The following is a 24284-nucleotide window of genomic DNA, read 5'->3' as shown; positions in this document are numbered from 1 at the left end:
CTGAAAAATTGAGATAGGGATGATTAATAACTAATAAGGTTTTTAAAAAAATGTCAGTAAAAGAAAAAGTTAGTAAATTGGACTTCATTGAAACTAAAAGTTTTGCTCTGTGAAAAACTATGAAGAGGTTGAAAAGAGAAGCTACAAACTGGAATAAAATATTTACAAACCGCATGTCTGACAAAGGACTTGAATTGAGCTCTCAAAACTTAACAGCAAAAAGAAAAATCCAATTATGGAGCAAAAGATAAAAATAGCTGTTTCACTGAAGAGGATATACAGATGGCAAGCACATGAAAAGATGTTTAGTATCATTAGCCATTAGAGAAATGCAACATAAAGCTTAAACCCATATTAGCACACCTATATCAGAATGGTTCAAATAAAAAGTAACACTGCCAAATGTGATGAGAATAAAAAGAAACGATTTCTTGTATATTGCTGGTAGAAATGTAAAATAGTTCAGCTACTTTGGAAAAGAATATGGCAGCTTCTTACAAAATTAATCATGCACTGGTCATTTATTCTAGGGAAATAAAAGCTTATATTCCCATAAAAACCTGTATGTAAATGTTTATAGGCATTTTAGTTGTAATAGGCCTAAACTGGAAACAGCCCGGGCATCCTTCAACACGTGAATGATGAAACAAATGAGATGCATCCATACCAAGGAACACTACTCAGCAATAAGAAGGGAGAAACTACTGATGCAACAACTTGCATGGATCTTGAGGGACTTTTGCTGAGTGGAAAAAACTCAAAAGGTTACAAGCTGTATGATTGCATTTATCTAACATCTTGAAATGACAAAAGTATAGAGATGGAGAGTATCAGTGATTACTGTGTGTTAGGAGGTGAATGGGAGTGGCTAAAGATAGCTAAAACACAAGGGATCGTTGTAATTGAATTATTCTGTATCCTGACTGTGGTAATAATTACATGAATCTGTGCATGTGATAAAACTTCATAGAAGTAATTATACTTGCGTGAATGAGTGTAAAGTTGGTGAAATTTTGAGTTAGATCAGGGGGTGATATATATCAGTATCCTGGTTATGAAATGCTATAGTTACACAAACTGTTACCTTGGGGAAAATTGGGTGAAGGGTATATTAGAGCTCTATTGTTTCTTATACCTGCACGTGATTTAGTGATAATCTCAAAAAGTTTAAACAAGTAACAAGTAAAAAAAGCCTGTAATTAATTTTTTGGGGTGGGGGGCTTTTCTTTTACCAGGCAATGATATAATCATGTCGAATAAAGATGATCTTGAGAATGCAGTGATAACTGAAGCAACTCCCATCCGTGAAGATGAGAACTGTGAGCCAGCCAAGAATTTTGAGTCAGTTGACCAAAGTGCCAAGTCAGAGAGTAAATCAGAACCTGTAGCTTCTACTCGGAAAAGACCAGAGTCCAAACCTTCCAGTGACCTTGAGAAAGAAGTTCTCCCTGTTCAGGCATCACAGGCTGCAGGCAAAGTAGAGTATCTATTAATAAAACACTGAGATTAAAAAATGTTGGGGCTAAAAGGAATATGGAATCAATACCAAATTGGAATTATACTTATTTCCTTTTATAACCATAAAACACTAAATTTTCTCAGTTCTATAAATGCTTATGAGTAGTTGCCTTTGCTATTTGATGCTTACATGCAGGTAACATACGTCTGCCAGTCAGTACATTTCTTGAGCCACACAATATGTCTTTGTTCAGCCATACTTTTGGCCAGTAATTAGCTATCTTGTGTATGCACTCTGACTTTCCTCTAATTTTTCCATTTTTCTTTGCCTTTGATTTTTCTGGCTACTGGCAAAAATAGGAGACTGTTTCCAAAGATGTACCCCAGTCCGGATGGGGCTATTGGGGCAGTTGGGGCAAGTCCTTGCTTTCCTCAGCCTCAGCTACAGTAGCCACAGTAGGTAAGGTCATCAGTCATTTTGTTAATTTTTGTGTTTATTTTGCTACAGATCTGTGTTAAAAATGACTTTGTTAATCATTCTTCTTCCATGATTATGCAGAGGCTTTATACTTTGAGGATGCATTAGAATGATGGGCTGATTTATACTGCCACTAGAATTTGTAATTTTCATTAGAAGGTTGACATTTAGGAATTGTAAATATAAAGCTGTTTTTGGGGGGAAGAGATAAGGATAAACTCCCAAAGATCAGTTATATAAGGTCAAAGTAAAGTCTTGTAGTTGTAATGAATTTTAAAATCTGTGGGTTTAAATTTTGGTTTGTTTCTTAAGTTTTGGTGGCTAATTGCAAATAATATTCATATATGAAAATGTTATTTTCTCATCAGGACAAGGTATTTCAAATGTCATTGAGAAGGCAGAGACTTCCCTTGGAATCCCTAGTCCTAGTGAAATTTCAACAGAAGTCCAGTATGCAACAGGTCAGTGTATGGAAATGTTACAGCCTAGAATTATAGATTGAAATGGAATAGTTCAGCTCATTTCTTCAGTAGATGTTTATGGACTGTGATGTTCAGGGCATCATGGGACTGATGAGAAAGGAGACTTGAAATCTTTGACTGACAGAGATGTATGTCCTTTAACCACTTAGGTGTCTATTTTTCATTATTTATGCAAGGGGATGATATTTTATATTGCAGAGGACTGTTAAAAACATTAAATAAAACCATGAATGTAGAATGTAAAAATTGCCTAGCTTTTTGCTTGACACAGTTGAGTAAGAGTCTTAAGAGTTAGCTGAGTGTGAATCTGTTGTGGCTTGACAAAATGTTTTAATGTGTTAGTTTTGGTGTTGTTGCACTGTCACTAAAGTTTGGTTCATTTTTTTTAAGCCTTTTTTTTTTCCTGTCCTTCAGTTTGCATAGTTTTTGTTGTGTCTTTGCTAATCTTTTCTTTTGCTGTGTCTAATGCTATTAAGTCCACTCAATGACTTTTTTTTTTTCACTCAATGACTTTTAAAAGGACCTGGGTTCCATCCCTGGGTTGGGAAGCTCCCCTGGAGAAGGGAATGGCTACGCACTCCAGTATTCTGGCCTGGAGAATTTCATGGATAGAGGAGTCTGGCAGGTTACAGTCCATGGGGTCACAAAGAGTTGGACACGACTGAATGATGTTCAGTTTCATTTTTATTATATTTTCAACTCTAGAAATTCCATTTGTTTCTTTTTTCTTTGAATTTTCCATTTCTTACCTTCTGATGTATTTATTTTAGTGTCCCTGTCTGCTAATACCGTCATCTCTGACATTTGAATCTGTTTCTATTGACTAGTATTTTTTCTTGGTTATGGATCACATTTTTCATTTCTTTTATGCTGGAAATTAAACATGTTACATAGTTGAGTGGATTTTGTTGTCTTTTAAAGGGAGTGAGTTTTGTTTGGAGGGCAGTGAAGATACTGTATCTCGTGTGCGTGCTTAGTTGCTCAGTCATGTCCGACTCTATGACCCCATGGACTGCAGTCTGCCAGGTTTCTCTGTCCATGGGGATTCTCCAGGCAAGAATACTGGAGTGGGTTGCCATGTCTTCTTCCGGGGGATCTTCCCAGCCCAGGGATTGAACCCAGGTCTCGCACATTGCAGGTGGATTATTTACTGTCTGAGCCACCAGAGAAGCCCAAGAATACTGGAGTGGGCAGCCTGTCCCTTCTTCAGGGGATCTTCCCAACCCAGGAATCGAACTGGAGCTTTCTGCATTGCAGGCAGATTCATTACCAGCTGAGCTACCAGGGAAACCCATTTGTAGATTAGGTTGTTCTTTTTAAGACTTCATTTTAAGCTAATAGGGTGAATCTAGGGTGGCCTTTATAAGTGCTAGTTTAGCTTAGCTACTAAGCCTCTGACCCTTCTGAGGTTTCTATCTAATTTCTAGGTGTTTAACTAGGTCTGTCTACTTGATTGGTTGGAAGTCAAATATCTCTCAGCCTAGCATGAGCTTTGGGCATTGTTTAGTTTACAGCTTCATGGTCATTCTTTGCCCAGTATCATAGAGTCTTCCAATATAAGAATAGCTTAGTATTCAGCCAAAGACTCAAGGGCACGCCTGTGTAGATAGCTGTAAATCTTTACCTCTGTAGCTCCCTCCTCTCCAGTACAGTAAAGTCTGAAGATATTGTGGGTTCAGTTTCAGACCACTTCAATAAAATGAATATTGCAATAAAACGAGTCTCACAAATTTTTTTTTAATTTTTCAAGCATATGTAAAAATTTATACGTTATAACCTATTAAGTGTACAGTAGCATTATATCTTTAAAAAAGTGTACATACCTTAATTAAAAAATACTTCATTAATGAAAAATACTAACCATTATCTGACCATGGAGGGTTGCACAGACCTTGTTTGTTTAAAAAAATAAAAAGTATTATCTGAAGAGTGCAGTAAAGTGCAATAAAATGAGGTATACTTGTACTCTGACCTGCAAATTTCCAGGTGCTTCAGCTTTCCTGGCCTCCTGCCTGTTTCTTCCACTTAGTAAGACTACCATGTTCTGCTTGGGTTTCCCTTCCTTGTGCTGTGATCTGGAAAGGAAACCAATCAGAATTTTCTTCATTTTTTTCTTTTCTCTCCTGAACCGTAGTCCAGTATAGTCTGTTGTCTAGTATCTGGAGATAATTGTTCTTTATATTTTGTCCACTTTTCTAGATGCTGTGGTAGAAGGGCAAGTCTGACATCAGATAATCCATCATAAAGTGAAGTCGCTCAGTCGTGTCCGACTCTTTGCGACCCCATAGACTAGCCCACCAGGCTCCTTCATCCATGGAGTGTTCTAGGCAAGAGTACTGGAGTGATTGCTATTTCCTTCTCCAAGGGATCTTCCCAACCCGGGGATGGAACCCGGGTCTCCCGCATTGCGGACAGATGCTTTACCGTCTGAGCCACCAGGGAGCCCATCACAGTTGGAAGCAAAAGTCCTCCCTACAGTAGATTATTTGTTGATCTCCTATAAGAGATTTTAGTGTTAATAGTACGGATTAAAAGTCTCCATAATACATGTCTGTGTCTTATGAAGAAGCGTAATTTTGTAGGATAAAGTTTAAAATAGCCTGGATTTTTTTTTTTTAAAATCAGATTTATTGAGTTAATAATTTACATAAAGTTCACTCTCTTTAGGTATAGTCATCCCCTAATATCCATGGGGATTGGTTCCAGGAGCCCTCCAGTGGATACCAAAATCTTCAGATGCTCAAGTACTTTATATAAAATGAGTATCCACAGGTTTGACATCCACAGAACAGAGGGCCAGCTGTTCATAGTTTTATGTATTTTGAGAAACATAACAGTCCTCTTTACATTGTGTAATCATAGTCCATTGTGATTATTCAGATATAGAATATTTCCTATATCTGTATATACAGGACACAAGAATATTTTTACCACCCCCCATACCCCTTTGTAGTCACTCCCCTCCACCAGTTCTTCACTCTCAGTGACCACTGATCTGTTTTCTGACCCTGTGGTTTTTTTTGTGCAGAAAATCATGTTGTCTCTTATGTATAGTCAGTAGGTTGTTCAAAAGACTGGATTTTGTTTTGAAATAAAAATGAAAAAAAGTTGCCTTAGCTTTTATTTTAAATAGGCAAATGGTTTAAAATGCTTGAAAAATGCTAAGGCCTTGTATGTTGGAAGTAAGATCCGATTTTTAAAAATTCATATAGATGCTAATAAAGCAAACCTATTTATGGACTGTCCATGTTTACACATCCCTTCCTTACTATAGGAGAGACAAATGCCAAAGAGAATGGAAACTCCTCTCCAGTGAGTGGGCCATTTGGGGTATTCTCGACCATCTCTACTGCTGTTCAGAGCACAGTGAGTAAAAATTGCCAAGGTGGTCTGCTTCCTTCCATGATTACAATGGGTTTTGTCTCTCTTTTTCCTTAAAAGTCTTGGGGACTCATTACTCTTATGGGAGTTCAAATTGCTGAAGATCATTCATTTTGATCTTAAGTGTAGAGGGAGAGCTACTTGAAAAACTTAGAAGTAAAAGAGGGAGGAGGAGATGAGTAATGGAGAGGAAATGTACATAATATTTTATGGACTAAGAATTCTTAGTTTGTTGGTCCTAGAAAAACCTCTCTGCTTTACAAAAATATTTTTCTCATAATTAGATCTTTTAGATGAAGGGAAAATGAAATGTTTATGATGAATACTTATAAAGCCATGGATGATTAGAAACATTTTTGAAAGGATTATATAGGAAGCTTAATATCTCCTGCGTGACAATAGCTAGTACTTTTTATTTTAACTTTTTATTTAGTATAATCTATATTCAGAAAAATGAAATCATAAGTGTTCAGTTTTAGTTTGCACAGTGTGAACATATTCCGACTAAGAAACAACATGGTGGTGTATCAGATGTCTCCCCGTCTTCTCTACCTCCCTCTCTTGCTGTCTAAGGTAGCTACAGTTCTGTCTTCTACCAACATACAGTAATTTTGCTCGTTGTATAAAGAATCATAAAAAATGTACTCTATTGTATCTGGTTTCTTTCATTCATAATTATGTTTGTATAATTTATTCATGGTATAGCTGTGTGGTGTATTCCATTTTCTTTCTTGTGTTTCATTGAGTGACTGTGTAACACTCATTCCAGAGTTGGTAAGTGTTGAGGTAGTTTTCAGCTTTTAGCTTTTATAATAGTACTCCTGTGAGCATTCTTGTGTGTCTTTTGATGAACCTCTACACATTTTTTTGAGTATTTAACCATGGGTAGAGTTGCTAGGTCATAGGATATTCATATATTCAGACATACTCATAGTTTTCCAAAGTGAGTATACTGCTTTACATTCCCATAAGTGCAGTATGATTGTTTTAGTTGCCCCACTTTCTTGCCAGTTGGTATTGTTATCAACTATTTTACATGATCAAAACATGCAGGTGTCTTTTTTCAACGTTATTGTGACAAGGTTGCATGTGTTTCCTAGGGAAAGAGTGTTATCAGTGGGGGTTTGGATGCCTTAGAATTCATTGGAAAAAAGACAATGGATGTAATAGCAGAAGGGGATCCTGGATTTAAAAGAACCAAGGGTCTGATGAACCGGACTTCTACATTGTCTCAGGTACTATTTGCATTTATCTGTTTACTTTCTGTTTCTATTTTGATCTGTATTTTTGCCTGTGTTAACTTGGGACCTTGTTAGTATTTCCTTTTGAGGACTTTTTAGTGAATTTTTAAAAATTTTTTTTTTTCTTTTTGATGAGAGGATGCACAGTTCTAATGCTTAGAAAAATGTGCAGTGTTTTTTTTTTTTTTTTGCCTCCTCTTTCCTTCCCTCAGAATGTCTTGTCAATGCAGTATAAGATGCCAAGCCCTTTTAGGGTTGTTTATTAGATTAACAGTAAAAAGCACGTTCAGAAAAACACTTGGTTCCTAGGGTGTTATTTACCTTGTGTAGGATCAAATTATATGATCGTATTTTCCCTGCAGCTTCTGAGCCTTTCTGATTTGAATCACAGTTCCAGAATGAAAGAGCAGTGTTATTCATCTCAGTTTTGCTTCCCTCGACTTTCAAAACTCATCCTTAAGCTTTTGTTACTTGCTGCAGTATAACGCCTCCACCTCTCTTTCAGGTTTTACGAGAGGCAAAGGAGAAAGAAGAACTATGGACTTCCAATGAGGTTACCATGGAAACAGACAAGAAAACTCATTATGGGCTACTCTTTGATGAATTTCAAGGCCTTTCACATCTAGAAGCTCTGGAGATGCTCTCTCGAGAAAGTGAAATAAAGGTAATTCCAAACCAAAAATTCCATCTGAGATAGTCTTTCAGTAAAAGCACACTGCATAGTCTCTTTTCCTTTGTGCAGTTGGAAAATGAAATGTATGTCAGGTAGAGGCTTGAGGCACTCTGAAAATACTGTGCCAAAACAAACAAACAAACAAAATTAATATTTGAATTAATTGCTAGAAATAGAATGAGTCAAATGTTGTTTCTCTAAATTGTTAAAGACAAATGGACAGATTAATAAAGATGTTTTAGTAGTACATCTATCATTTGTCCTTCATCTTGTTCTTTTTTTCTTTTTATAAGTTTCTTTGGCTTAAAATGCCGATTTGGATTTAGTTATCTGTTAGCTTTTAATTGATTCAAGACTATTTCATTTTCTCCTAATTTTTAAGCTGAGTTAAGCACTAATTTCTATACATTTCTGGTTTTATTTTGTTTTTGACAAGATGAAGTGCATTCAGGCTGGTATGGCTAAGGTGGTTTATATTGTTTTTGGAAGCACAAATTCTCCCTATCTTTCATCTTGTGTTAAGGTTCTTAAGAGCTTGTGAATTCATAATTTTAATTTTACTATAATCTGTAACCTCTTCTGCATTTGAGAATGTTTTTCTTTTTCATGCTTATTATCTTATATCAATTCAGGTGAAATCTATTCTTAATTCTCTAAGTGGAGAAGAATTAGAGACTCTAAAACTTGAACTGGAGCAACTCAAAGAAGCATTTTCCCTAGCAGAGCTCTGTGAAGAAGAGGAGGAAGAGAAGAAAGGTAATATGGAAATCCACCATTTGAGTGGAAAGGATGTAGTGTGTTTATGTGCAGTACATATGTAGATATCAGTACATATATAACCATCATATGTCCTAAATATTTTATACTAGTCTTGCAAAAGTATAATTTTTCCTTGGAACTTTATGTACCTTTGAAACTAGCTTCTGAAGTAAGTACAGGGTACCTTGTTGGCTGTTTATCAAAGAACTTGAACATGGCAGCAAATGGTCTGCGTATTGTATTAGAACTGACTTATGAGGAAAATCTCAATCATCAAGGTCAGCTTTTAATATCTGGGAAAATAAGTGGGGCTTTCTGCATAGCCCTGTGGCATTAGAGTCCGTATATGTTACTGTTCATTCCAAGTGAAGGCAAGAAGATACTGGTCACCAGGATGTACAGAGATACTGAAGAATGTACTGCAGAGATCTATCACAGAAAACAAGTCACTATTTTAGAAATATAGGACAGTAAGGTATGGGGGTTTGGCACTACAGAATGGCAAAGAATAATAGCATTGATAGATCTCAAGTCTTTTACAAATCTCTAACTTTTGCCATTAGGTTTTTTAACCTGCAGATTGGAAGTGTACAAGGTTTGGAGCAAGGCACAATATGCCCTGTCTCAATGTAAGCTGATAGCATAGATTTTTTTTCTTCTATGGCCTCCTGCCTGATGGGGTATTAATTAATGAATATTGGGCAGGGATTTATTCTGGTTTGTGGTAATTTTAATGGGTGATGTGGAATATATTTTATTTATTTTTAATTGGAGGATAATTGCTTTACAATGTTGTGTTGGTTTCTGCCATACATCAACATGAATCAGCCATAGGTATACGTATGTCCCCTCCTGTCTCCCACCCATCCCACTCTAGGTTTTCCCGGACCCCTGTATACAGCACATCTTCTTAAACCAATCATCTGGTTATATAATATCTTGCCAAATAGATAATATTTATATAATATCTTACTCTGTGTAAAGAGTCCTGATATGAAATGGTCCTTGAATATGAATTTTTAAAGCTGTCTTGACATATTGAGAAGACAGTAAGCATGGTAGATAAAAGGATGGATTTTGGAGTTAGACCTGGGTTCTAAATCAGGATCTGCCATTTATTAAGCCTTGTAACTTTGGGAAGTTACTTAACCCTGAGCTTCTGTTTCCTCAACTGTAAGTAGAGGTGGCTCTCTCTCTCAGTTTGTTATAAGGACAAAATGAAATGTTATGTTTAATGTGTGGCTCATAGTAAACACTCAACAAATGGTGGCTGTTGTTTTCGTTATTAGAATGGCATAAGTAAATAAATAAAGATCTTCATTTTCAAAGTCTCACTTAGCAGGAAACCTATAAATTGATTTTTGATTTGCTTAAGTGCTCCATTATTCCTACATGCCCTGGTGTGATAATCCCTGGTTATTTTATGAACTTAATTTAGGCTATTTGTACATAATACCATTAACAGTATTTGTTTAATTTAGTCAACATCTCGCTTTGTATAGCAGTCAGAAATCCTGATTTTAAATACCATTCAGAGGACTCTAGGGAATTTCTAAACAGATGGATTTGTGTCTATGATATTTTCATTCCTTACCTGTTGGCCAGATATCAGGATTCTGCAAAGACAGCATTGGAGTGCTGCATGCCACCTTTTCCAACAGACCTCCCTAGTGATTCTGATTGAGAATGCAACACTGACCTTGGTATTTAATTATATCTCAGTGAAGTTAAAAAAAAAAAAAGTGATGGTAGGATAGGGGAGAGAAAATCACAGATCAACATCTGGTAATGTTGATCGTCTTCAGTTTCTGTCAGCATCCTTAGCCTTTGCCCTTCTATCTTATGTACCTGATCCCTTCATTTTTGTAGGAGACTTCCTGCTTGTGGTGCCAGCCTCTCTTCTGAGTCTCCCCAAAGCACCAACCCTGTCTTCCTTTTGTCTTTGCGTACTTTTGTTCTAATGCAACAACTGCTTTTTAAGCTCAAATTGATGGGGAGTACATGACAAAGATCTCCATTAACCCCCCTCCCTGTATGTTATCTTTATAAGAAAATACTCATTTGTTTTATTTTTTAGATTCCACATATAAGTGATAACATAGTTTTTATCTTTCTGTTTCACTTATTTCACTAAGCCTAATACAAACATTTTTTGATTAACCTTCAGCAGTAAAAGTTTTTTGAGCACTTAGACCCAATATATATATATATATATATATTTGAATGTGTATACATTATAAACGTGTACTACCATAATAATACATTATTTACAAGTATATCCTAGAAAAGAACTTCTTAAAGAGTGAGATAAATGGCTATAAGTAGAAGTCATTTTTTTCCCCTCCTATACTTTATCAGATTATTTTATAAACTCTTTGAGATGCTTGTATCCCACTTGAATGCACATTCATCGCTTGATCCCAAATAATTTAGAGCTTTGCTGGGAAAACAAAATGTCCTGCTAAGAGTCAGATTTTTAGTAGGATATGATTAGGAGTTGTTTAGACAAGGTACAGAGGTCACAGTTGTATCGTTGAGTGAGATCAGTTTTTCCCAAACTGTGTTATACCTCGGATCACTAAACCATTTGAATGTTCTGCCTGGAATCCCAAGGGAGGACAAAAGAATAGCAGGTAGAGGAGAATCAAGGCAGATTTTCTTCCCCTTAAGGATTTTGGGGAGGAAAGCAGGTATGAAGCAGTAATAATTTGCTTTGGTAACCATGAACTAGTGACTGAGAGATACATAGATTGTAAGTGCTAGGAGATTTCTGTATACAAGAGTTCTCTCTCTAGTCTTTGGTACAGAAAACACTTGGACTGTGATTCAAAGAGGAGATTGGCTAGGATTTAGATGAATAGAGAGACAGCATTTCCTGTCATTTGTTGGGATGTGTTGATTGTCTTTGATCTTGACTCACCTATTTACTTGCATGTTTCTCAGGTATTAAGAATTCCATGTTCCACATCATTGCTCATCAAGCTTATTCCAGTAGCTTCCTCACCATCCTTCCAACATCCTGGAATCCTTTTTCCTCTTCCTTTTTTATTATCTACTATTATTCTTATCTGGTTTCTGGATTATTGCCTCAACCTTCCTGCCTTCCTTCATGTTTCTCTTTCATTCCATTCCCACCAGGAAGCTAAAGTGATTTTTCTAAAATTTTAATTGGATTTGCATGTCTGTTTAAAATCATTCAGCAACTCTTCATACTCTTTGTGAAAAGTTCTGAATTCTTCACCATGATTTATAACATCCTTTAATACCTGAATCCTGCTTACTTTTCTAGCTTCATTCTGTCCCTCTTCTCCTTCTTCCATCAGGACAATCCCAGTGTATAGAACTTGTTTTCATGCTTTCTGGATCTTTGTACTTGTTTTCTCTGCCTGAAGCCATTCTCCTGGCTAACTTGTACTTGTCTTTTATGTCCCAACTTAAATTTAGTTTAAGTTTAAGTCAACTTAAATTTAGTTAAATTTAGTACTCAGTTAGTACTCTGCCTTCATCAGTTCTCCATTTATGCTTATAGGATGTAATACAAAGAACACAGGCTGTGGATTGGGGGTGGGAAGGCCAAGGTTTGACTCCTAATTTATTATGAGATTTGGGGAATGTAAATTAACCTCTTCAGGCCCTATTTTCTTCATCTCTAAAATAGGATAGTGATGCTTTTTTTTTTTAAACAAGTCCATTGAAAGAATTCATAATAAAATACACATTAAAAAGGATTTTGTAAGCACCAAAGCACCTTGCTCATGTAATTCGCTTCTGTTGTTAGTACTACTGCTGCTGCTACTATCATTTCTCTTCTCTCCCCTGCAATGATCCATTCCTGTCTTTGTACAGTGTTTTACATGGGACTTGTTTTTCTAGGGGATGAAGACTTTACCAAAGAGATAACAGAGCTATTTTCCCAGCTGCATGTCTCCTCCAAACCAGAGAAACTTGCCAGGGTAAGTTTTTCCTCCTGGAGATTTTCAGTTTTTTACATACATATATTTAGTGGATAAAGAATGTAAGGTTGTAAATTCCTGGCAAGGATGTCACCAACACCAAGGGTACATTCTGAGTTCCATACCTTGTGTCTGCTTCTTGGTTTCACAGGTTAGTGTGCTAAACTCACACTGCGCCTCCCAGCCACAGGCCCCCAACACGTTTGCCATCCTCACCTGTTTTCATATGGAGTGCTTTGCTTGTCTGAAAGCTTAAATTAGGCCCCAGCTGTTGGTTGTGCTCACCAGCCATTGTGATACCAATGGGCTAGTTCTCTATTGAGGTCTCACTCTCTGTTGATGTTCTCAGGGCTCTGAGTGATTCACAGATGATGGCATGTAGCCCCTGCCATTAGGTAGCTAGAGGCTGCCATTTCCCAGAACCCAGTAACTCAGATAATGACCATTTAGCTTGTGGAAATGAGAGAGTTCTTGACCTGGACCTTGCGCTTTGGTGGCGATGCCTGAGCTGTAGCACGGGACTTTGGTCAGAGCTCAGGGTGGGTCGGGAGAGACTGTTTCCAGAGCAGGACCCGCCTAGCCTTTACACCAGTGTGCCAGCTCTTGGGAACTATTCTATGGGTCTTGAGCTGCCTGCTGCCTCTTCACCCTCTTCTCCTCATCTCAAGAAACATCTTAGAATCAGTTAGCAGCAGGCACACATTGCTTCCTGGCCAGGGAGAACTGGCAGCCATTAAATAGACATCAGAGTCACCTCTTGCATACCCCAGGGTAAGAAATATGATGCTTGAGGGAAGTTATGCATTGCTCTCTCATGACCAGTGAAAATGCTGCATTCTCTAGGAAAGCTTTCAGCACCTCACCTCAGCAGCTCTCCCTCATCTTGTCTGTAGCACTTTTAACTACAGCATTTTATAGCTTGGATCGTAGTGTTTTTGTTTGGAAATAATATCCAACTTAGAAAAAAGTTACAAGAATAAGACAAATAGCCATTCATATACCTTTTATGCAGATGTACCTGATAACATTTTACTTCATTTACTTAATCATTTGTGCTTGCAAATGTGTTCTCTCTATCCCTTTCTCTCTACCTCCCTCATACATACATGCACACGCATGTTATAACTATTATTGGGATTATTTCTGGCTCTGTTATGTGGCATGCAGGATCTTTAGTTCCACAACCGGGGATCAAACCCATGCCCTCCACAGTGGAAGTGTGGAATCTTAACCACTGGACTGCCAGGGAATTCCTGGGACTATTTTTTGAGAGTAAATTATGATAGCCCTGTACTCCTAAATATTTCAATATGTGTCTCTTAAGAATGTGGATATTCCCTTCCATAACCACACTAATTATCAACTGCAATAAATTTAACATTGATACCATACTTTATTTAATCTGTTGTCCACATTCCAGTTCTGTCAGTTGACCTGATAATGTCCTTCATTTTTTTCCTTTAATGTTGGAGCAAGTACACGATCATAAATTGTATTTCTTTGTCACATACATTGTCTCTCTTAATCTGTATTTGCTTCATTTTTGTTTGTTTAGTCCCTTTTAATATGGAATAGTCCTTAGCCTCTCTTTGTCTTTTATTATTTTGACATTTTTGAGAAATACAAGCCCCTTCTCCCTTTATAGAAGTAGAGTATTCCTTACTTGAGGGTTGTCTGATGTTTTCTCATGATTAAAGTCAAGTTATGCATTCTCAGCTGAAAGAGCTCATAAATAATGTTGCATCCTGCACAGGGTACAACATATATAGAGGCACATGATGTCCATCTGTCCCTTATTGGTGGGGTGTTGTCTGATTTCTTACTGTATGGTTATGATTTTGTTCCTGTGCTACTAATGAGCTTTCTGTGGGAAGACATTTTTAAGACCATACAAATACCCTGCTGCTCATAATTTAGCATCCTAGCTTTAGCAGCTATTCATGATTCTTGATGCACCAGTCTTTTACTGTGATGATTGCCAAATGATTTGTTTCAATCTCAGTACATGCTTCATATTTACCAGTTGGCTGTCAGCATTCTACTGAAGAGTTAAGAACTTTACCTTCTCCCCTTGTCTCTCTATTTATTATCTGTTACTGGTATGGTCTTAGGGGTTTCTATTTTTTTCTCCATTGGTTTGTAATTCATTACTGTCCTTAATTATTTTGGTGTTCAAATTGTCCTTCAAGCTGACTCCTGTGTGACGTGTCCCTATTAGTCTTTGAGTATTTCCTTATTTTTGGGCATAACAAGATCTTGTGCCTTCCATATTTCTCCCTAGAATCAACCTGAAATTCAAGGAGCCATGGTTCCTTTTTGATATTTCAGGCCAAAACCTAGATGCTAGATGTGCTCATTGCTTGGGGTGTCTTTGTTTCTAGGCTTGTTGGCAGAGCTGTGTGTGTGTGTTAACTTGCTTCAGTCACACCCAGCTCTTTGTGACCCTGTGGACTGTAGCCCACCAGGCTCCTCAACCATGGGATTTTCCGGGCAAGAATACTGGAGGGGATTGCCATGCTCTCCTCTAGGGTATTTTCCCAACTGAGGGATCGAACCCGTGACTCTTATATCTCTTGCGTTGGCAGGCAAGTTCTTTACCAGTAGTGCCACCTGGGAAGCTGCAGAGCTAGGAGGTATATTTAGCTATATTTTTCTGGGGTCCAAAATCACTGCAGATGGTGATTGCAGCCATGAAATTAAAAGATGCTTACTCCTTGGAAGGAAAGTTATGACCAATCTAAACAGCATATTAAAAAGCAGAGACATCACTTTGTCAACAAGGGTCCATCTAGTCAAGGCTGTGGTTTGTCCAGTGATCATGTATGGATGTGAGAGTTGGACTATAAAGAAAGCTGAGCACTGAAGAATTGATGCTTTTGAACTGTGGTGTTGGAGAAGACTCCTGAGAGTCCCTTGGACTGCAAGGAGATCCAATCAGTCCATCCTAAAGGAGATCAGTCCTGGGTGTTCATTGGAAGGACTGATAGTTGAAGCTCAAACTCCAATACTTTGGATACCTGATGTGAATAGTTGACTTATTTGAAAAGATCCTGATGCTGGAAAAGATTGAGGGCAGGAGGAGAAGGGGATGACAGAGAATGAGATGGTTGGATGGCATCACCGACTCAATGGACATGAGTTTGGGTAAACTCCGGGAGTTGGTGATGGACAGGGAGGCCTGGCGCGCTGCGGCTCATGGGGTCACAAAGAGTCGGACACGACTGAGTGACTGAACTGAACTGAACACACATGTGCACCACCCTGTGTATATGTATAAGAGTTTATGTGTGTAAATGTGTATACTCATATACTTATTTTAGAGATCATGAGTTCATACCAATAACCCCAGTTTCAGTCCATTTTTATGGGTTCTTCTTTACCTCTCCCCATTTTACATTTGTCTCTTTTACAGTAAGAACTCTGTCTCCCAGTAACATTACCAGATTTTCTACTTTCCTCTATCCTGTAATGCATTTGAAATGTATGCTTGCCCATACTACTATAAAACCAATCTACAAAAAAATTTATGATTTATTTACTGTCTTCTCTTGTTATTTTAATCTTTGAATATGTAGAGTATTAATGTGTGTTCAAGTCAAAACTTCAAAAAAATATACACTGAAGTGTCACTCCCTCCCAATTCCTATCTATTCTCTTCTCTCCTTTTATATTTTGAACTTTCTTGTTTTCCAGCATATCCTTCCTATGTTTCTTTTTTAGATAACATATATTTTCTTATCTCCTTCTTATATAAAAGTATACATACTATATGTATACTCCATGTAGCACTTTATTCACTTAACTGTGCAGATATATTTCATAAAATCATCATTGGTTCTTACTTGTTTTTAAATGTGTGTATCTCACCTCCCAGAGGTGGGAGGGGGGACCGGGATGGGGAATACATGTAAATCCATGGCTAATTCATTTCAATGTATGACAAAAACCACTGCAATGATGTAAAGTAATTAGCCTCCAACTAATGAAAATAAATGGAAAAAAAAAGAGAATGTTAATAAACTTGATTACCAACATTAAAAAAAAAAAATTTCTTCAAGGCTGGATCTGTGATATGCTTTATTGTTCTTAAAATCCCACCTCTACCATCGTACTTTCTATGCCGTCTTAAACAAATTGCTCAACCTCTCTGTGCCTCAGCTTCTCTGTCTGGGAGGCAGGGATAATGTAGGGTTCCTGTGAAGATTTCATGTGTTAATACACACAGGGCTCTGCAAAGTACCTGGCCCATAGTAAATATGCATTGTTTATAGTCCTGAAGAAGGTATCTCAGTGTGTTATACATTTAGATGTTCAATAAATACATGTTTACAATAAACCTTTATTTTGCTAGGTGCTAAGGAAAAAGTAATGAAAGAGACATAGTTTCTCTGCTCAAAGAGATTATAATAATAAGTTATTTAGTCCTAGTCATTCTCTGAAAGCAGTTTTCATATTGCTTTTATTTTGGGTTTTGAGACTTAAGATAAACAATGATTAAGGATAAGGGCCTGATTACTTCCAGAAATTTATATGAGAGTCTGTATGATGCAGAGGAAAAGCAATGAAGTAAAAATCTGAGAGTACAATTCTGATTCTTATTCTGACCCTCACATATGATGTAGGGCAAATCCCATTCCTTCTTCAGGCCTCACTTTTTTTCAGCAAAATAAATAAATAAGCTGTTGCAGAAGCTTAGCTCAAAGGTGACTTTTGATTTGTAGGTCTTCCCCAGTGGCTCAGTGGGTAAATAATCTGCCTGCAGTGCAGGAGATGCAGGTTATATCACTGGGTCGGGAAGATCCACTGGAGGAGGAAATGGCAACCCACTCCAGTATTCTTGCCTGAAAAATCCCACAGACAGAGGAGCCTGGCGGGCTACAGTCCGTGGGGTCGCAAAGAGTTGGACATGACTAAGCATGAGCCTAGAGGCTCAGATATAAGGAAGCTGCCTGCAATGCAGGAGACCCGGCTTTGATCCCTGGGTCCGGAAGATCCCCTGGAGAAGGGAATGGCTACAAACTCCAGTACCCTTTGCCTGGAGAGTTCCATGGACAGGAGAGCCTGACAGGCCATGGGCTACAGTCCATGGCAAAGAGTCGGACACAGCTGAGTGACTGACAAAAACAACAAGCACTGATGAGTCTGGATCTCATCAGTGGAAGGTTCCATACTGATCTGGGTGTGGAGAGTGGCTACCTTGGTATTTTTTTGAAAAGGATGATAAATTACATTGAGTCAGTAGAATGGACTGTAATAACATCACTTAATGTATTTATTACTAGAGAGGTTATTTTAAGTATATAAGCTTACTAAAATGACTCTTAAGTATATTAAATTTATAGTATCAGTTTTCTTTCTGTTTTATATGACCTTATCTCTATTTTTCTTTTTTCCATCTCACATAAATCAGTGTCTGTTTTTTCTCTCATTTTATCTCCTCAAAGAAATTGTAGAGACTTTCACATATATTTAGACTGTTCTTCAACTGTTAGAATCCTTAACAGCCTTATCTCTCACTATTCTCTTCTATATAAATTTCTCCTCCCCAACCTCATCTTTTACCATGCTTCTCCCATTTTGGCCTTGGTTCTTTCCTTGAATATGCCAATCTGGTGTCCCTCTGCTTATGTTTCTCATTGTCTTAAATATTTTATATGGCTAACACCTCTTAAATTTCAGAATTCAGCTCAAATATTGCTCCTCAGAGATTTCCTGCCCACCCAAATGGAATCTGCTTTCTACTCACCCACTCTACACTCTTTAGCACTTCATTTTATTTTCTTCATGCTTTTACATGTTTGCTTGTTAATTGTCCTTTCATAGTAGAATAAAGATCAGGGCCATAGTTTGTATTAGTCACTATATTCCCAGCATCTAGGACAGTATGTGCTACATATTTGTAACAAATGAATGAATGTACCCTATTATCTGGTCTTACCAGTTATCTCACAGTTTTCTCAGTACACCTTGTGTTTTCTTGCTTCCAAACCTTTATTAATTATTTATTTTTTAATTTCGAAGATTAATGCTTTAATAGTGAGAAGGTTATAGATCAGAGCCAGATTATACCTGAGGGACTTTTGGGAGGCCCTGTATTACAGGGGAAAGAACCTTGAAGTGAATGTCGAGTACATAGATTCTACTGTAGCTCATTCATGTGTACCCTTGGGTATAGCACCACTTATTGATCCTTAAAGGCTCAGCCCTAATACTATGTCTGTAATAAACCCTGTAATTCTCTCGGTTTTCAGTTGGAATGACTCTCAAGGTCATCTTTGGATTCCTGTTGCTTGGTTACAACTCTGAACACATTCTGTCTATACAGAGTCACTCAAGTGGGTTAACTCATTTAATGACAGTAAAAGTTTCCTTAAAAACCTGGACTCTCTCAGTTGCAAATGACAGAAACTTAAGTCAGACTGGATTAAGAGAAATGCATATTTATTAGCTCAAGAAACTAGAAAACTGGGGCTTCCCTGGTGGCTCAGTGGTAAAGAATCTGCCTGCCAATGCAAGGAGACCTGGGTTCAGTCATTGGGTTGGGAAGATCCCTTGGGGAAGTAAATGGCGACCCACTCCAGTATTCTTGCCTGGGAAATGCCATGGACTTCGGAGCCTGGTGGGCTATAGTACATGGGTTGCAAAAGAGTCGGACACAACCTAGCAACCAAACAACAAGCTGAAAGGGTGTTTATGGGACTGTAGGCATACATAAAAGGGTTGTTGAGGTGCCCAGTCTCCTGGGATGTCTTTGAAAGTTACTTGGAGCAAACAGTGTTTGGATGGAGAATTGAAAGAAAGTTGAGTTGCCTTGATTTAAGGGAAAACAAATGGGAAAGACAGTCTGGACTAAAGGAATAACATGAAAGAACAGGCACATTATTGGTCATTATTATCAGTTCATAAAGTGGAAAGTGGTGAGAGAAGCTGGAGAGGTAGGTAGACTAGATCATGGGCACTTTTTAGATTATGTCAAAGAGCATGATCTAGTTGATGGGGAGCCATTGAAGAGAAGCGGAGAAATCAGCTATGGGCTTAGATAGATCACTGGTACCATTATGGAAGATGGATTTTAAGATGAGCCAAATTGGAAGCAGGGAGACCAGAGTGCTATTGCCATAAAGTATATTTGAACTCCTGTGGTGGTAACAAGAGAGGAAGAGGAGGGGCAAATTGGAAAATACATAGGCTAAAATCAGACCATGTTGGTGTGTGGAAAGGAAGAATCTAGAATGGCTCAGGTATTTTGGCTTGGATGACTGGTGGTTCTTCTAAAACTCAAGGGAATAAGAGAAGATGAAAAAATTAGGGGTAGGGAGAGAAAGATGACAAATTTAATTAAATTTTGTCCATGTTATACATGATACAGATGCCTATAGGATATCCTGATATGTATGTCAAGCAAAGAGTTGGAATATGTTGCTTTCAGGAGAAGTTAGTGCTGGAGATAAGGATTCAGGAGTCAGCAGCAGATAGGGAATATTAAAATTACTGAGTTAGGACTGATGGAGAGAGAAGGGAGTAGGGTGAGAGAAGTAGAGAGCCATGACTGCTAGTTGATTTGAGCAGTACTGACTAGGAAGGGGTATGGGGGACTTTCTAGAGGGATGGGAATGTTGTGTAATTGATCTGGGTCACATAAACATAAATAAATGTGTACACATGTAGCCTGTCATACTCTGAAAATTTGTACACTTTATGTAAGTTACAACTTAGTTTAAAAAAAGCCAAAGATTAGAGAATTCAAGAGGGAATGAGTGGTCATAAATGTTAAGTGTTTTATAGAGATCTGTTAAGTTGAGCACTGAGAAGTTCAGTGGTATGTTCGGGTGAGAACAAGAGCACTGACCTCCATTGTGCTAAAATGTTCCTGGTAGAGGCACAGTAATCTTGGTGAGCTGAATTAAATTGCTGATGGACTATACAGCCATCCCTCGACAGCCTCAGAAGTATCCTGCTTCCAGGGACCCCTATTGATAGCAAAATTCAGGGATGATCAATTGCCCGATACAAAATGGTGTAATATTTGCTTGTAACCCATGTACCTCCTCTGCTGCTGCTGCTAAGTCCCTTCGATCGTGTCCGACTCTGTGCGACCCCATAGACCCCACCAGGCTCTGTCCTTGGGATTCTCCAGGCAAGAATACAGAGTGGGTTGCCATTTCCTTCTCCAGTGCGTGAAAGTGAAAAGTGAAAGTGAAGTCGCTCAGTCGGTTCTGACTCTTAGTGACCCCATGGTCTGCAGCCCACCAGGCTCCTCCGTCCATGGGATTTTCCAGGCAAGAGTACTGGAGTGGGGTGCTATTGCCTTCTCTGTACATCCTCTAGTATATGTTAAAGCATCTCTTCATTACTTATAATACCTAATACAGTATAAATGGTGTGTATATAGTTGTAAATGCAATATAAATGCTGTTGAAGTTGCCAGCATTTGGCAAACTCAGGTTTTGCTTTTTGGAACTTTCTGGATTTTTTTTTCCTCTGAATATTTTCAGTCCATGGTTGATTGACTCTGAAGATGTGGAGCCTGTGGATATAGAGGGCTGACTGTAATCTTTTTCTTATTTAGGCAAGAAATACAGCCTATGAGTGGATCAGGACATCTCTGGCCAAACCGTTGGAAGAGAAGGAAGAAGGAGAAAAACAGTTGGAAGCAGAAAGCACTGAGCAGATCAATAACAATTCAATAGAGGTAAAATGAAAACAACTAGGGCTTTTTTTTTCTTTTAATTTGAGATGTGAGTATCGCAAGAGAGGGCTCTAAGCACTTTCTGTTTTGTTGTACTGCTATCCATAATTTCTACTTTGTGATCCAAGATCCCAGCACCTTAGTTCCAAACTACAGGATGCAAAGAGTGAGGAAAAAGAGACAGAAGGGTGCATGTGTGTGGCATCATGAGAAGGTTCCCAGGAACTAACATCTGACACTTTTTATTCTAATTGTTTGGTTAAAACTTGGTCACATAGTCAGGGGAGCCTCTTTTTTACATCTGTGAACCCAGTTACAAAATTATGTAACAACTCTAGAAGAAGAGAAGGTTTATTTAAGGGCAAGTATTAGTCTTTGCAAGGTACTGAATACTTCAATGTGGGAGAAGCAAGGTGGTGTCATTTCCTCTTGTACAAAAAAAGCCAAATGCTTGGACTTGTTATGCTTTGTTTTGTTTTTCCATCCAGGATATCCATGCATTTGCAATCCAGAGCCTAGCAGAACTGACTGCCTGCTCAATTGAACTTTTTCACAAAACAGCAGCTCTGGTTCTACATGGCGGGAAACAGGAAGTAACAGCCATAGAAAGGAGCAGAGCCCTTTGCCAGTAAGTGTAATAAGTGTCCCTCTAAAATGATGCATATTGCTGTAAGAGTTTTCTCAGTTTTCTTTCCAACATTTTAGAAACTTTCCTCTCAATAAGATGTTGTTCACGTTGGTCCATTCACATCTTTGAGGTTTATTTTGGATTTTGTTTATTTTCATTGAGCCTTGAATCTGCATTAGAAATTTACCCTTTTTAATTAACCAACTTATACTCTGAAAACTACTTTTTTTTTTTTCAGATTATTGGCCTTAATTGGAATAGAATTCTGCATAAGTGAAAACAGAAAATAGTTCTAAGAACCTCAATTCTTTTCCTTTTTTTAAAAAAAAATTTATTTATTTTTGGTTGTGCTGAGTCTATGTTGCTGTGCCTAGGCTCTCTCTAGTTTCAGTCAGCAGGGGCTTCTTTCCATTGTGCACGGGCTTCTCATTGCGGTGGCTTCTCTTGTTACAGAGAATGGGCTCTAGGGCATTCGGGCTCAGTAGTTATGGCACACAGGCTTTAGTTACTCTGTGGCATGTGGAATCCTCCCAGAACAGAGATCAAGCCCATGTCCTCTGCATTGGCAGGTGGATTCTTATACACTGAGCCACCAGGGAAGTCCACCTGAATTCTTAATAACAGTTGCTAGTTTTTGAGTGCTAATTATGTGCCAGGTACCATGCTAAGTGAAGCGAAGTGAAGTTGCTCAATCATGTCTGACTCTTAGTGACCCCATGGATGGCAGTCTACCAGGCCCCTCCATCCATGGGATTTTCCAGGTAAGAGTACTGGAGTGGGGTGCCATTGTCTTCTCCATGCTAAGGGACACATGTAAATGTGTCATTTGTAATCTTTAAAACAAACTTTAAGATAAGTGATCAGTCCAGCTTTAAAAATGAGGAATCACAGACTTAAGTAAATTGCCAAGTTTTGCAGGCTGGGATTTAAACCCAGGTCTAAATTTCAAACCTTTTTTTTTTTTGGTTTGTTTTTTACTATATTGCTGATTTTGAACAAAAGTTTTAAAAATAATAGAATGTAGATAGTCACAGGAAAAAAAAAAAACCCTGCTGTTTTCTATAGTCACAAGAGGGAAAAAACAAAAACCCTACTGCTTTCTAACTAAATCTCCTAATTAAATAATGAGAATTTTCATTGGGAAAAAAACATGAGTGAGAGTATCTAGTGTGTTATGATTAGAAGAGACCCTTGATGGTCTCTGGGCCTCTTCTTCACTACAGTTTTGCTGCCCCTTTACAACATCCCATAAGGAGGGGGCCTAGTCTTGTTTTAAACATTCTTAGGATGAGAAGGGGAGTTGCTCAGTCATCTGCGACTCTGCGATTCCATGTACTGTAGCCCACCAGGCTCCTCTGTCCATGGAATTGTCCAGGCAGGAGTTCTGGAGTGGGTTGCCATTTCCTTCTCCAGTGGATCTTTCCGACCTGGGGGTCGAACCCAGGTCTCCTGCATTACAGGCAGACGCTTTACCGTCTGAGCCACCACGGAAGCCCCATCCTTAGGATGAGGGATTCACAAATGTACAGCATCCTGTTCTTTGGGAAAGTAGCTATTTCCACTGCTTGGAATGCTTTTCCAGCCATGGCTCTTCCCCTCACTGAATTCAGTTTTCACTTCTAAGAGGTTCCTTTTTTCACCTCCAATCTAAAATGCTGTCTTCAACCATTTTCTTATTCTTTTTTCCCCTCTAACTCTTTCAGTATCACATAGATCAATTTAACTTCCTCAAGGTTTGGATTTATATTTTATTTATTTATTTATTAAGATTTATTTATTTACTTTATTTTTGTCTGCATTGGGTCTTCATTGCTGCACACAGGCTTTCTCTAGTTGTGGCAAGTGGGGGCTACCCTTCAATGCGGTATGCAGTCTTCTCATTACGGTGGCTTCTCATTGCAGATCACAGGCTCTAGGCGCCTGGGCTTCAGTAGTTGTGGCTCACAGGCTTAGTGACTCTACGGCATGTGGGATCTTCCCAGACCAGGAACTGAACCTGACCCATCCCTGGGCAGGTGGATTCTTAACCACTTGACCACCAAGGAAGCCCATTTTGTTTTTAAAGATTACCTTTAAAAAGAATAAAGATTCACAGTTATTACAGAATATTGGCTTTATTACCCATGTTGTATAGCCTGTGGTAACACCCAATTGTTTGTACTTCCACTCCCTCACCTTCATATTGCCCCTCCCTCCCTCTCCCTACTGGTAACCACTATGTTCTCCATGTATGTGAGTTTGCCTTTTGTTTATTTTATTCATTAGTTTGTTGTGTTTTTTTTTTATTCCATATATAAGTGATATCATACAGTATTTGTCTTTCTCTGTCTGACTTATGCTGTCCTAGTCCATCCATGTTGCTGTGAATGGCAGAATTTCATTCTTTTTTATGGCCAAGTAGTAGTCCATTGTGTATATATACAGCATCTTTATCCATTCATCTGTTGATAGACACTTAGGTTACTTCCATATCTTGGCAATTGTGAATAATACTGTTATGAACATTGGAGTGCATGTATCTTTTTGAGTTAGTGGGTTGTTT

The 24284-nt window shown here is 38.2% G+C and overlaps 1 protein-coding gene and 1 non-coding gene across 4 annotated transcripts in view; one reads left to right on the top strand and one right to left on the bottom strand.

Moving 5' to 3' along the window:
• Positions 1-24284, top strand: part of FAM114A2 (family with sequence similarity 114 member A2) — a 36250-nt gene that overhangs the window by 3155 nt on the left and 8811 nt on the right. For all 3 annotated transcript variants that reach the window (XM_070465678.1, XM_070465679.1, XM_070465680.1), the window contains 10 exons: positions 1236-1477; positions 1819-1918; positions 2305-2397; positions 5693-5784; positions 6900-7034; positions 7546-7704; positions 8346-8469; positions 12346-12425; positions 20995-21117; positions 21603-21742. In XM_070465678.1, coding sequence (XP_070321779.1) covers positions 1250-1477; positions 1819-1918; positions 2305-2397; positions 5693-5784; positions 6900-7034; positions 7546-7704; positions 8346-8469; positions 12346-12425; positions 20995-21117; positions 21603-21742 — 1274 coding nt within the window. In that variant the 5' untranslated portion in view covers positions 1236-1249. Of the gene's footprint in view, positions 1-1235; positions 1478-1818; positions 1919-2304; positions 2398-5692; positions 5785-6899; positions 7035-7545; positions 7705-8345; positions 8470-12345; positions 12426-20994; positions 21118-21602; positions 21743-24284 lie in introns of those variants that run through there.
• Positions 23162-23234, bottom strand: TRNAY-GUA (transfer RNA tyrosine (anticodon GUA)). The gene has a single exon. It is a non-coding gene; the product is annotated as a tRNA-Tyr (tRNA).

The sequence above is a fragment of the Odocoileus virginianus genome, chromosome 3 (assembly GCF_023699985.2).
Source record: "Odocoileus virginianus isolate 20LAN1187 ecotype Illinois chromosome 3, Ovbor_1.2, whole genome shotgun sequence".
Taxonomy (NCBI): Eukaryota; Metazoa; Chordata; class Mammalia; order Artiodactyla; family Cervidae; genus Odocoileus; species Odocoileus virginianus.
The sequence above is the reverse complement of the archived record's forward strand: the minus strand, read 5'-3'. Positions and strand labels throughout refer to the sequence as shown.